At 46.6% G+C, this 13,684-nt stretch overlaps 1 protein-coding gene across 1 annotated transcript in view; it reads left to right on the top strand.

The window, feature by feature from the left end:
• RP2 (RP2 activator of ARL3 GTPase) overlaps positions 1-13,684 on the top strand; it is a 34,042-nt gene that overhangs the window by 11,697 nt on the left and 8,661 nt on the right. The window contains exons 2-3 of the mRNA XM_034757898.1: positions 11,477-12,142; positions 13,124-13,238. Coding sequence (XP_034613789.1) covers positions 11,477-12,142; positions 13,124-13,238 — 781 coding nt within the window. The remainder of the gene's footprint in view (positions 1-11,476; positions 12,143-13,123; positions 13,239-13,684) is intronic.

Below are 13,684 nucleotides of genomic sequence, written 5' to 3'. Positions count from 1 at the left end.
GTGTGGGGCGATGAGTCGTGCTTTCGGAGCTGCGATCGAAAAGACGGAATGCAAAGATCTAGGAGAAGATCTCAAAAGCCATGACAGAAAGAGGATACAGCCGGGATGCAACGCAGTGCCACGTGAAAATCAAGGAGCTGAGACAAGGGTACCAGAAGACCAAAGAGGCAAACAGACGCTCTGGATCCCAGCCCCAGATGTGCCGTTTCTACGAGGCACTGCATTCCATCCTAGGTGCGGCCGCCACCACTACCCAATCACTGACCGTGGACTCTGAGGATAGGATATTGTCGACGGCCACTTCCTCAGAGATCTTAGCAGACGGGGAAGATGAGGAAGGAGATGAGGAGGACGAGGCAGTTGACAGCACTTACAACGCTGATTTCCCAGACAGCCAGGATCTCTTCATCACCCTCACAGAGATCCCCTACCAACAGTCCCCAGTCGTTAACCCGGATCCAGAATCAGGGGAAGGATCAGTCGGTAAGTGTTTTAAACATGTAAACATTTATTTTGAACAGAACATTAATATTAACAGTGGGTTTATCATGATTTGTTTGCCCTAGGCGCTCTACTATTTAGTCCAAGCCAGTGCAGATACAGTAAAATTCAGTCTATATGTCCGCGGATAGAGCTGAAATCCTCATGGGACATCTCCATGAAGCTCTCCTGGAGGTAATTGGAAAACCTTTGCATGAGGTTCCTTGGGAGAGTGGCCTTGTTGTGTCCTCTGTAGTAGGAAACGTTTCCGCGCCAGGCTAGCAGCAAGTACTCCGGGATCATTGCCTTGCAGAGCATGGCGGCATACGGCCCTGGTCTTTGCAGGCTTTCACGAAGCATGTGTTCTTTGTCGGTCTCTGAAATCCTCATCAGAGTGATGTCGCTCATGGTGACCTGCTTTGAATTAGGGGAATGTTAGTATTGGGACTGCTTGCCTGTTCCTTTACAGAACTGTAACCGGCGGTTTACAGCCATGCGGTGGAGGCGGGAGAGGGGCAGCATACAGGCAGGGCCGGCTCTAGGCACCAGCAAAACAAGCTGGTGCTTGGGGCGGCATGGCAGACGCCAGAATGCCGCCCCTAAAAATGTGCCCCAGCCGCCCTAGCTCACCTCCGCTGCTGCTGCCACGGTGCGCGAAACAGCTGATTTGCGCACCGCTACTTGCCCTCCCTCCCAGGGAGCAGCGGCGCGCAAATCAGCTGTTTCGCGCGCCGCGGCGGCTCGGGGTCTCCCCCTCCTTCCCAGGCTCTCAAACCTGGGAGGGAGGGGGAGACTCCGAGTGGCGGCGCCGCTTCTCCCCCTCCTAGGCTTGAGAGCCTGGGGGGAGGAGGCAGGGCTGGGGATTTGGGGAAAGGGCAGAGTTGATGCGGGGCCGGGGGGAGGGAGGGGGGGCGGCCAAAATTCTTTTTGCTTTGGGCGGGAAAAATCCTAGAGCCGGCCCTGCATACAGGGATCTTTCCCAGGGACAGCCGCGACGGGGTGGGACAGGGGCAGAGTTCCTGCTTGCCGGATTGCTGGCATCAGGAACTGGCCAACGCTAGGAGCATTGCTTTGAACGTGAAAGGAGGGCAGTGCTCTTATTAAAGTTTTAAGCAGCCACAAGTCTATGGCTTACCATGTCAGCCTGCTACCCAAATTCCGCTGTCCTGCCTAGCTTGTCTGATCTGCACTGCAAGACCCCAGGCACTGAATGCAAAGGCCAAAAATTCGACCTTGTCCTGAGTGCGCATGTGATAGGTGCTGTGCATGGTCTTGTTCACAGAGAAAGACTATGTTAACGGAAGGAGAGGTGGCAGCAGGAAGACCAGCAGGCGACTCAAACGCTGCTTGGACTAATGAGGGAGCAAATGGACACGCTCCGGCGCCTTGTGGATGTTCTTCAGGACTGGAGGCAGGAGGACAGAGCCCCACTGCAGTCTATCTGTAACCACTGTCACCCGCCACAAAGTCCCATACCCACCTCACCGAAAGTACCAAGAAGGAGGGGCGGCAGACTCCATGAAAACTGTCACTCCACCCCTGCAGACTGCTCAAGTAGCAGAAGGCTGTCATTCCCCAAAACTTGATAAGTCCTTTCCTTCCCGCCTCACCCAAGCCCCCATCCCAGTTTCATCCCCTACCTGTGTAGTTGCTAATAAAAAATGTTTCTGTTAATTACTGTTTCCATCATGTTTTTTAGAGGAGAGTCTGTTTGATGGGGGGGAAGGGGGTTGGTAATTGGACAGGACAGTCACCTTTACCAGGGTACAGACACGGGGGCAGGTTCAGCAGCAGGTCACACACACATTGCAGTCACTAGGCACCCTGGTCAGTCTGGGAGGTGGTTTTCATTTTGTGTGTGTGTGTGTGTGTGTGTGTGTGTGTGACTTTGTGGCGGGGGAGGGCGGTAGAGATGTTATGCAGCAGTCCTTATCCTGGATCACAGAGCCACGCAGCAGGGGATCTGTAACCATCCTCCCCTTGCCACAAAGTCACAGCCCCCCCCCCCACCGAGTCCCGAACAGGAGGGGTGGCAGGCTCCGTTGAAACAACCAGTCCACCAGTGCGGACCACTCTAGAAGCAGGAGCCTGTCATTCCTCAAGTTTAGAAGCATCCTTTGCATCACTACACTACACCCGCTCCCCACCACAGTCTGCGTCCCAGTTTCAACACTTTACCATGAAAACAGTAATAAAGAAAACAGTGTTCATTAACAAATTTCCAGTGATTTTATTTTTAAACATGTGTTGGAAGGGGGGGGAACGGGGTATGAAACAGGAGAGGATAGTGAACATTCACTGGGTAAAGAAACAGGGGAAGGTTCAGCTTCTCTGTAAACAAACTTAATAGTCACAGGTTACCCTGCTCACTCAGGAACCTAGCTTTCAAAGCCTCCCGGATGCACAGCGCGTCCCGCTGGGCTCTTCTAATCGCACGGCTGTCTGGCTGGGTGTAATCAGCAGCCAGGCTATTGGCCTCAACCTCCCACCCCACCATAAAGGTCTCCCCCTTGCTCTCACAGATATTGTGGAGCACACAGCAAGCTGCAATAACAACGGGGATATTGGTTTCGCTGAGATCACAGCGAGTCAGTAAGCTTCTCCATCTCCCCTTGAGACGTCCAAAAGCACATTCCACCACCATTCTGCACTTGCTCAGACGGTAGTTGAAGAGTTCTTTTTCACTGTCCAGGGCGCCTGTATAGGGCTTCATGAGCCAGGGCATTAGTGGGTAGGCTGGGTCCCTGAGGATCACTATAGGCATCTCCACATCCCCAACAGTTATTTTGTGGTCCGGGAAGTAAATACCTTCCTGCAGCTGTCTAAACAGACCAGAGTTCCTGAAAACACGAGCGTCATGAACCTTGCCCGGCCATCCGACATTGATGTTTGTAAAATGTCCCCTATGGTCCACCAGTGCTTGCAGCACCATTGAAAAGTAGCCCTTTTGGTTAATGTACTGGCTGGCCTGGTGTCCGGTCCCAGGATAGGGATGTGAGTTCCATCTGTAGCCCCACCGCGGTTTGGGAATCCCATCGCGGTGAAGCCATCTATGATGACCTCCACGTTTCCCAGGGTCACTGCCTTTGACAGCAGTACCTCAACGATTGCGTTGGCTACTTGCATCACAACAACCCCCACGGTAGATTTGCCCACGCCAAAGTGGTTCGCGACTGACCGGTAGCTATCTGGCATTGCAAGCTTCCAGAGGGCTATGGCTACTCGCTTCTGGACAGTGAGGGCTGCTCGCATCCGGGTGTCCTTGCGCTTCAGGGCAGGGGCCAGCAACTCACAAAGTTCCAGGAAAGTTCCCTTCCGCATGCGAAAGTTTCGCAGCCTCTGTGATTCATCCCAGACCTGCAGCACTTATGCGGTCCCACCAGTCTGTGCTTGTTTCCCGTGCCCAGAATCGCCATTCTACAGCATCAACATGACCCATTGCCACCATGATGCCCATGGCGCGGGGTCCCGTGCTTTGTGACAGGTTTGTGCCACTCTCAGACTTCATGTCCTCACCGCGCTGCCGTAGCATCCTCGCCTGATTTCTCAGCATCTGGCTCTGGAAAAGGTGGATGATAAGGTGCGAGGTGTTGACAACGGCCATAACTGCAGCGATGGTTGCAGCGGGCTCCATGCTCGCAGTGCTATAGCATCTGCGCTGTCACTCACCAGAAAAGTGTGCGAACTAATTGCCCACCGGCGCTTTCAGGGAGGGAGGGCAGGAGTGATGGTTGGATGACAACAGTTACCCAAAACCACCCTCGACACATTTTTTTTCCCCAGCAGGAATTGGGGGCTCGACCCAGAATTCCAGTGGGCAGCGGGGACTGCGGGAACTGTGGGATAGCTGCCCACAGTGCACCGCTTCCAATGTTGACACTTGCCCGTTAGTGTGGACTCACACAGTCGAATTACTGTCCTTAGTGTGGATACACACATTCGACTTTGTAATATCGATTCCACATATTCGATTTAAGTAAAATCGAACTACTCTCGTAGTGTAGACATACCCTAAGTTAAATCCTGTTTGCCCTACTGTGTGAATAGAGAGCTGCAAAGAAACTGAATTAGGTAGGAACTTCTGTACTGACTATCTCAACAGTAGCTGCATTCAGCGCAGAAGTTCTTAAAGGAACATTGACCTAAACTTTATTCTAAAATGACTGACTTCATGCAATTACACCAAGTAACACCTAACTTTTCTGTTGTAGTCATTTTTAACAGGGGAAAAGATTTTGCTTTCATTTGCCTCTTGCATTTGACAGTATTTCCTGTACAGACACTCAGTGTTTCCCCTGTATTTTCCTGGCTGTCCGATTCTTTTACTGAAAAGACCCTATGAACAACAGGGGTGCTGTTAACTCTTCCTAATTTCTTAAAAAAAAAATCCTAATTTTTAATGTACTATAGCAGAAACTGAATTTTGGAAGTCAATTGAAATAAACCTCAAGCGGACAGTGTCTCTCTAACAATATTTTAACACCCTGCCCCCTTCCTTCCCACAAAACACATACAAGATTTAGGGCATGTCTACAGTGGTAAAGTTACAGCGCCAGTCAGAAAGCGCAGAAGGAAAACAGCTGTTGTGTGTTCACACTGATAGCTGCCTGCACAATAGTGTGTTCACACTTGCAGCGCTATTCAGAGCGGTGCACTCTGAGCAGCTATCCCACAGAGCACCTCTTTCTCTTTTGCCACTAAGACTTGTGGGGTTGGAGGGGGTCACGGGACATCCTGGGTCCAGTCCCAATGCCCTGTGATGCATTGCTTCGCATTCCAGCAATCCCTGTGCTTCTGTCCGCATTTGGCGACATCTTTCAACAGTTTGTGTACTGCGCGCCCTGCCTCTTTCAGGCTGCAGGAATGGATCCTGAACTCCTGATCAGTATGCTGCTCACTCTGACCAACACGTCACAAGTGGCAGTGGAGTTATTCCTTAAACTACAAAGGTAAGAGGAGTGTGACATTGATCTTGCCACACATAGTAGCTACCACACAAGATTGCTTGTGTCTTTCATGGGGGTGCTGATCACAGTGGAACTGTGGGCTTTTGGGCTCAGGAAACAAGCATTGAGTGATGGAATCCCATCGTGATGCATGTCTGTGATGATTAGCAGTGGCTGCAGAACTTTCAGATGAGGAAAGCCACGAGAATGAGAGCTGCCCTGTCACTGGAGAAGCGCATGGTGATTGCACTGTGGAAGCTGGCTACTCCAGACTGCTAACCAGTTCAGAGTGGGAAAGTCGACTGTTGGAGTCGTCATCGTTGCTGGAAGTGTGCAGAGCCATTAACCGCATCCTGCTCCAAAAGACCGTGACTATGGGCAATGTGCGTGACATTGTGGATGGCTTTGCACAAATGGACTTCCCTAACTGCAGAGGGGCGATAGATGGCACGCATATTCAATTCTGGCACCAGACCACCTAGCCACAGAGTACATTAATCGCAAGGGGTATTTCTCAATGATTCTCCAGGCGCTTGTGAATCACCATGGGCGTTTCACAGACATTAACGCAGGCTGGTCTGGAAAGGTTCATGACGCACATATCTTTTGGAACACTGGCCTGTTCAAAAAGCTACAAGCAAGGACTTTCTTCCTGGACCAGAAGATCACCATAGGGGAAGTCAAAATGCCCATTGTGATCCTAGGATACCCCGCCTACCCCTTAATGCTGTAGTTTATGAAGCCATACATGGGACAACTTGACAGCAGCAAGGAATGGTTCAGCAACAGGCTGAGCAAGTGCAGAATGAGTATACATTTGGCTGTTTAAAAGCCCGCTGGCAATGCCTGTATGGGAAGCTGGACCTGGCCGATGACCATATTCCTGTGCTTATAGCTCTGTGTTGTATGTGCCATAATATTTGTGAAGGGAAAGGTGAAAGCTTCACTCAGGGCTGGACCGCAGAGGCTCAGCTCATGGAAGCTGAGTTTGAACATCCAGAGACCAAGGCTATTAGAGGGGCACTGCACGGGGCCATAAGGATCAGGGAAGTCTCGAGGCAACAATTTGAAGCTGAAAGCCACTAATATTTGTTGCTATGCTTGGGATTGCAGTGCTTGTAATGCTAGGAGGTGATTGGTGCGCATGATGCAAGAAGGGGCCTTAACATAATTGTATGTTGCTTTGCAGTGCTCTTTTTGCTTTCACTTAATAGAATAAAGATTGCTTTCAAACCAACACAACTCTTTTATTAAAAAACAACCACTGGAGGAGAGAGTCAAATGACAAAAATACATCAGCGGGGTGGGGGAAGGGAAGGTCTCCAGAGGAGGAGGGGTCCTGGGACAGCTACAGATTTGTGTATGTCCAAGGATCATACCCAACCTTCTTCTTTGGGAGCACAATGCATCTAGTGCTATACTTCAGCAGGGCCAAACTGCAGAGGGATGGGTATTGAGTGCAGTGGGTAGTGGGAGTCCACATGGCTGGATTGTGAGGAGTGGAATGCTGCAGATAGTGTGGAGCCAGGAGGTTGATAACGGTATGTTGGCAGTGTGTGGGGGGATACATGAAAAAGAGTTTTGCAACAGCAGCTGCAGGGGGGGCGCGCACGGAGCTGCTCGGTTTGAAAAGCTAGTATTGCCTGGAGCATGTCCACTTTGTGCTCCATAATGTTGAAGAGCCACTCCGTGGCTTCTTTCTGGTGTGCTGCATTCTCCTTTCCGTCCCTCTTCTCACTGTCCCACCACTCCTTCAGTTTGTTTCTTGGCAGCAGAGTGCATCATAACCTCATGGAGAAAGTCTTCCTTAGTTCTTCTTGGCCACTTTCTAATTCTGCACAGCCTTTCTGCAGCTGATAACCTTGGGAGCCCAGCTCCCTCTTTGTTATCTCTGTGAAGTTTAAATGCAACATTTTACAGAAGCAGTATTGTTTGCAACACAGACAACACTGATTCAGGGCTTTAAAATGCAGCCAGTACTCTCACACCAGTCACTAGCTGTCTGACCCCAGGCAAGCACACACGAGCCACAAGACCCCCAAAATGGGGAGTAGCCCCAGGGGCAGGGTAAATCACTTTTCCTGGACCCTGCTGTACACTGGGCATGTGGCTCTTGAGTAGAGCCAGCACTGTTGGTGGGGCCTGATAATCATTCCTGTCCCCACTTTGCACAGGAGGTGATCATTATGGAAGATCTCTCACTGCTGAGGGTGAGCAGGGAATCAAGTGAGGGTCTTCTCCAAGCCTGCAGCTTCTGCCCTGGCCCCTGTGTGCAGCAATGCCACCCCCAATCCCCCAGTGATCGCAAAGTAGCACGGGAAGGTTACATTAATGGGGCAAGAAACAAAGCAGCTCTGCCGAGGAACCTGTGGCAGTGGATTGCCCAGTATCTCCACGAGCGTTTCCTGGAGATCTCTGAGGGAGATTCCCTTGAAGTGAGGGAGTGTATCAATAGCCTGTTCTGTCGCTCAGACTAGGCATGTGGTGGGAGACAAGCCTGCTTTCTCCAACCCTCCTGCCCCCAACAACTCGCTTCAGCAATTTCCCAAAATCAGATCCACTTACCAGGGGCCTCCTCTCCTGTTTACACTTTGCCAAGATCCGATTGCTGTGACTGGCTAGGCTCCTCCGGGGTAGAAAAGAGCTCCTGACTGCATGCATCTCTGGCCTCCGAGTCGTCCTCTGCCTGTGAGTCCCCCTCACCCTCTTCATCCAAGATTTCCTTCTCCTGGCTTAGTCCACTCTCAACTGGCACACGAGCCAACAAAGTACACAGGGGCCTTCCTAGTAGAGGTGGGGTTGCCACCAAGTATCGCGTCCAGCTCTTTGTAGGTTAGTCACCTGAGGGCAAGGCAGTAAAGCTCAAACCGATGGTGAGAGGTGAGAACAGGCATTGTGGGACACCTCCCGGAGGCCAATCGCAGCACTGTAATCACCACGATGTCTACACTGGCACCGCAGTGCTGTAGCCCTGGCGCAGAAAGCTCTATGCCTCTCCTCGGGGTGGATTTTTATTTTTATTTTAATTTTTTTTAGAGTGCTACAGTGGCGCAGTTTCTGCACACTAAGTGGTGTGGCAGTGTGTACACCTCTGGAGGTACAGCGCAGAAAGCTGCTTTACACTGGCAAGTTTCTGCGCAGTAGATTGGGGGTCCTTAGTTCTCAGCATGCATACATTTGACATTACTAGTGCTGTTGCACTCCAGACTGTCTTCAATGAATCAGAAAGCACCAAGGGAATTTTGTGAGGGGAAAATTAACGTTTTTGGGGAGTTTAAAAGCACTTCTGTGCAACTTGCCTCTTCCACCGTAGTTTCAGTTAACTTGGTCTTCATTTTTTGCTTTGCAATTTTCCTATAAAGGAAATTGACAAACTTCATGTTGTGACACAATAAAATCAAGGCAGTTAATTTGTGTTGCAACAATGCTTCTTTTGCATTTAACAACGCGCTCTCTCTCGCTGGCATGTGAAATGTTAAGCACAATTGAGCACTCAATTCAGGAAGTCACAAGCTGACTATTCATTCACTCTTAACACATATGGAAGGGTGTTTGATTATGACTAAGTGATTCAGGAACACTTGTTTCCACTAAGTCACTGTCACTTGAGATTGAACTACAAATTAGACTAAGCTTTATCGAATGACGCACTTTTTCTAGTTTTTACACAAGATTTTAAGAAAAACTAATTGTATTGAAATATGGTATGTCTACATGACTTCCTAAAGATATCTGAAGCTGCATTATTTTGAAGTCTTTATATATTTAAAAAAAAAAAAGCATATATTCATGCTGAACAGTGGAAGTCATAACCTAAACTTTCATCTTCTCCTTTCTTGGAGAGATCTTATCCTTTGGTTTCCACACTCCATTGTAACAGTAACAGTTTATCCCAACACTATCCAAATTATTCCCTTGAAGTCTTCTATTAAACGCTTGCAATAAATATGAGCAAATGTGTGGGGTGGTGTGTGGTTGGTGGTTTTTTGTTTTTTGTTTTTTGTGTTTTTTTTTTTTTAACTTCAGGTTCTCTGAATGCATTCTGTGAGACCTGCCACTGCTCTCTAGTCCACTTAAGTTCAAATCACAATAACATTTGTACCATTCCTGCCCAAAACAACTGTTGTGCTTTGAAACAGCACCACAGAGTGTAGTTCATGGAGTCCCCCTGGCACTGTACCACCCCTTCCTTGAAAGTCTCTGGAATGGTCACCGGTATTCCCCTGCTTTTCTCTTCTTAGCTTCCAGTTGTGGTGTAGTCTGGAGTGGTGTGCATTTGGGGGGGAGAGTCCTGAAATTTGGTCTCTGTAATCATAATTGTTCGTTCTTTACTGATGAAAGTGTTTACCACATCATACAAGTTTAATAGTATTAGGAAATGTCTAGAGTTCAGCTGGGTTTGAGCCCCATTATTCTAGGCTCTGTACAGACATAGAAAACAGTCTATACCCCAAGAGTTTGCAGTAGTCTGAAAGCCAAGCTCATCTCCTTGTTACGGGGCTGTCTGTCTTAAGGCCTGCCAGCACAATTTAAGGAGATTGGCCAACTTGAGTTTACAAGGAAAAGGGAACAAAACTTTAGAAAGAACACACCTCAGTGGCTGCATGTAGCACTCCATCAGACTAATTTTCTCTCTAGCTATCTACCATGTAAAAAAGAACATTTTTCTTGAAAAGATTATAACTTCCTTACTGAAGTCTTCAGTTTCAACATCTATTTTTGGATAAATCTCTTCTAAGATTTCCAGAGTGAGGAAGGATATTCTGGCAAGAGGCATTTCTGGAACTCGGCTCACTCGTGTCTATACCATTTTTCCTGCATTGTCTATGTAACCTTCTAAAATTGCATAGAGGGAGGTTATTCTTTTTGGAAAAATAGGACATGTAATACTCCTAAATCTGACTATATAGAATTTAGAATTACTAACAGCTTGGCAAATGCTCCAAGGCTATCAGGCTGACACTGGATATAGTATGGAGTTGAATGCCAGGCTTTTGATGTGACCTCTCATGTAAGAATATCCTACACTTTCAAGTGTTAAGTGATCAACTACTGTAAGATGCCATTTTAACACATACACACGAGGGCAGAATGGAAGCTGCTGTAACACTTAAACTTTCTTTATTCTTATGTAGCAAAAACTAACCTTAGTTATCTTGCAGTATAGCATTTGTTTCTCTGTTAAGTTCACTTCCAAACCATAAATTGTAATTGGCTGATAATTAGTCATTCTCTTAATTGGATGAAGAGTCCTGTTTTAATGAACAACTTCCTTTTTTTTAAAAGGGGGCCCTCCTGAACAAGAGAGTGATGTCAGGAGACAGAGGCTATAAAGCTGACTTTGTGCCAGCCCAGCCAATGTTTGTCCACAGTCTCAATTAGAAAATCTGCATTCTCTATTAGCTATAGAGTATACAGTCTAGAGTAACAGTTTCCTGCCTTGTGATGTTGCAGGCTAGAGAGGGATAACTTTTTAACAAATGCAAAATATGCTGATCAAAATATTGCCCAATTCCTTGCCAGGGATCAGGTAGCGAGGTAGTGGAAGAAAAGACAAGCTGAAAAGCACGAAGACCCATGAGATGTGGGTATGCTGACCAGTATCTATGATAGATTTCTATTTCAGCAGCACCTAGGGTACATTTTATACGGTAGTTTACACACTGTACAAACATTGGAGAAGGGATTGTGCGCTCTTCGTAAGACAATCCATAGACCAGGCAGAGAAAGGGAGGGAGAAGGAAAAGATTGCCATCGCATTGTATAGCTGAGGCACTGAAGCATGTTTTCCCCAAGATCATACAGGAAATCTGTGGTAGAGTCAGGAATTGAATCCAGATCTTTTAATAAAGGCACTGGCAGACCATCTTTCTGCCTCCCATTACCGACAAAATCCCAGACAAAAGTCTCTTCTGAAGAGGGGGTGTCCTGGCCAGTTCCATGATGCTCAGTCTCTGATTGAATTTAGTTTGTTCCGGTTTCTCTGCTTGTTCTTAATACCAGCTATTGCTTTTGTCACTTTTAAAACTATTGTTATATATTTTTCCTAGGTTGATCCCAAAGACTACACGTTTTCTGGACTTAAGGATGAAACTGTGGGTCGTTTACCTGGAAAAGTTGCAGGGCAACAATTTGTCATTCAGGACTGTGAGAACTGTAATATCTACATTTTTGACCATTCTGCAACAATCACTGTTGATGATTGTACAAGCTGCCGAATCTTTCTAGGACCCGTAAAAGGCAGTGTGTTTTTCCGTGACTGCAAAGATTGTAAATGCGTAGTGGCGTGCCAACAATTTCGCACCCGGGACTGCAGAAAGTTGGAAGTATTCTTGTGCTGTGCCACCCAACCCATTATCGAGTCATCCACAGGTATGAAATTTGGCTGTTTCCAGTACTACTATCCAGAGCTGGCTTTACAATTCAAAGATGCTGGACTGAGTATCTTCAATAACACATGGAGCAACATCCATGACTTTACACCAGTGTCAGGAGAAAACAATTGGAGTCTTCTACCTGAAGATGCCATAGTTCAGGATTATGTCCCCATTCCTACATCTGAGGAACTAAAAGTAATCAGAATTTCTACAGATACCATGAAGAGCATAATTCCAATAACCCGGGGTGGGAGGCAGAAGAGCAGTGAAGAATCATGTCTGGCAGTTTTCTTCGCTGGAGACTACACAACTGCAAATGCTAGAAAGTTAATTGATGAGGTAAGACACCTTTTTCTATTTCCAGCTTCTTGACTTTCCAATTTCATATCTTTTGGAATAAATTGCAAATTCTCATAGCTTATTGAAGTGAAGATACTGAAGTTCAAACTGGCTTGCTTCTGGATGTCTACTAAAACACTTTTCAGTATCTAGTTTTGGTGAGTTGAAAAAATGAAACTATGACCCCCAAACTTGTTTTTCATGATGCATTTTCTTGCATTGATTTGGGTATTTATAATGTACCCATAACTGCCATCTGAACATGAGCTGAGATTGTTCAATCTTATTCTGATACCTATCGAACTTGAGGGATATATGGGAGCACCAAAAATTACTTTTAAAGTGCCATTTTATGTGCACAAGTAATTTATTTGTACTTGGGTAAGAGTCCAGTTGGAAGCTTTCTTGAACGTATGGATACAATATCTTTACATAGCTTCTCTGTACAGAGAAGTGTTTTCCTTTTTAGAACTAAAACCATAAACTTGTGGATGGCTTAAAAAAAAAAAATCTTGACTAGTAGATAAAAGCCAGATGCTGTAGTTGTGGGTTAGAGAGGAGCCTGATCCAGGTTTGGTGTCCGTTGCAGCTAAAGAAAAGCTAATGGTGTTAAACACCTTTGCAAGTCAGGCAGTTAGCTTCAGTAGCACTTGTAGATGCTCAGCACATGTAGTTTCAAATTAAAAAATGTACAAGAAAAAACTTTAGTTTCAGGTAGGGGAATAGAACAGAAGCAAAGATTGGATGTCTTCTTTTCATTCCATTCAATCTTCAGGTGTGGTGAAGAGAGTGCTTTTCCTTTGTAAACTAGGGAAGAAGAGAATAAATTGAGAAGATTTAATATTCAGAGGGGAAAATTGTGTATTCTATTCCCATGTAATTTATTTGGACTTTTGCTTTCAGAAAAGCCAAACATCTGTCCTCACTATATATCAATGATATTAACAGCTGTTTAACATGGGTACCCTTGTTTATTAACAGATGACTGGCAAAGGCTTTTTGTTGGTTCAGACTAAGGAAGTTTCAATGAAAGCAGAGGATGCTCAAAGAGTGTTCCAGCAGAGTGCATCTGACTTCATCCCTTTGCTTGAAAAAGGTAAGGCTTCTTAAAATATCACTTAAAAGGTCTTTTTTTTTTGTTCCCCTCCCCCCCTTCTGACACTTAAAACTCAGTTTCTAGTCCATCTTAGTTAGTGTATTTCCTCTGGCTGTAGATAATACTTCAAAAGAAGGGAAATAGCTTGAGCCACAGGAGCAGTACAATCTGTAGCTCACTGAAATCAATGGGAGGTCTTTCTATTTTTCTTCAGTAGGCTTTGGATCAGGCCCCGAATGAAGTGGTGAATTCCTTCCTGATCCCTCCAGGCAATGCTCCAAAAGGGATCTAACCCAGTGTGGTTGCCTTCTAGTGACAGGACCACATGGGTCTAAGTCTATGGCAACCTAAATATCTAACAGACCTTGTTCTCTTAGCTTAGGAAATAAATTCATGCTTTTAGATCCAGATCTTGCATGTTCAGTCCCTGCTGCTGGCAAACCACA

The sequence above is a fragment of the Trachemys scripta genome, chromosome 1, assembly GCF_013100865.1.
Source record: "Trachemys scripta elegans isolate TJP31775 chromosome 1, CAS_Tse_1.0, whole genome shotgun sequence".
In the NCBI taxonomy this organism is placed as follows: Eukaryota; Metazoa; Chordata; order Testudines; family Emydidae; genus Trachemys; species Trachemys scripta.
This window is presented reverse-complemented; position numbering and strand designations above follow the sequence as displayed.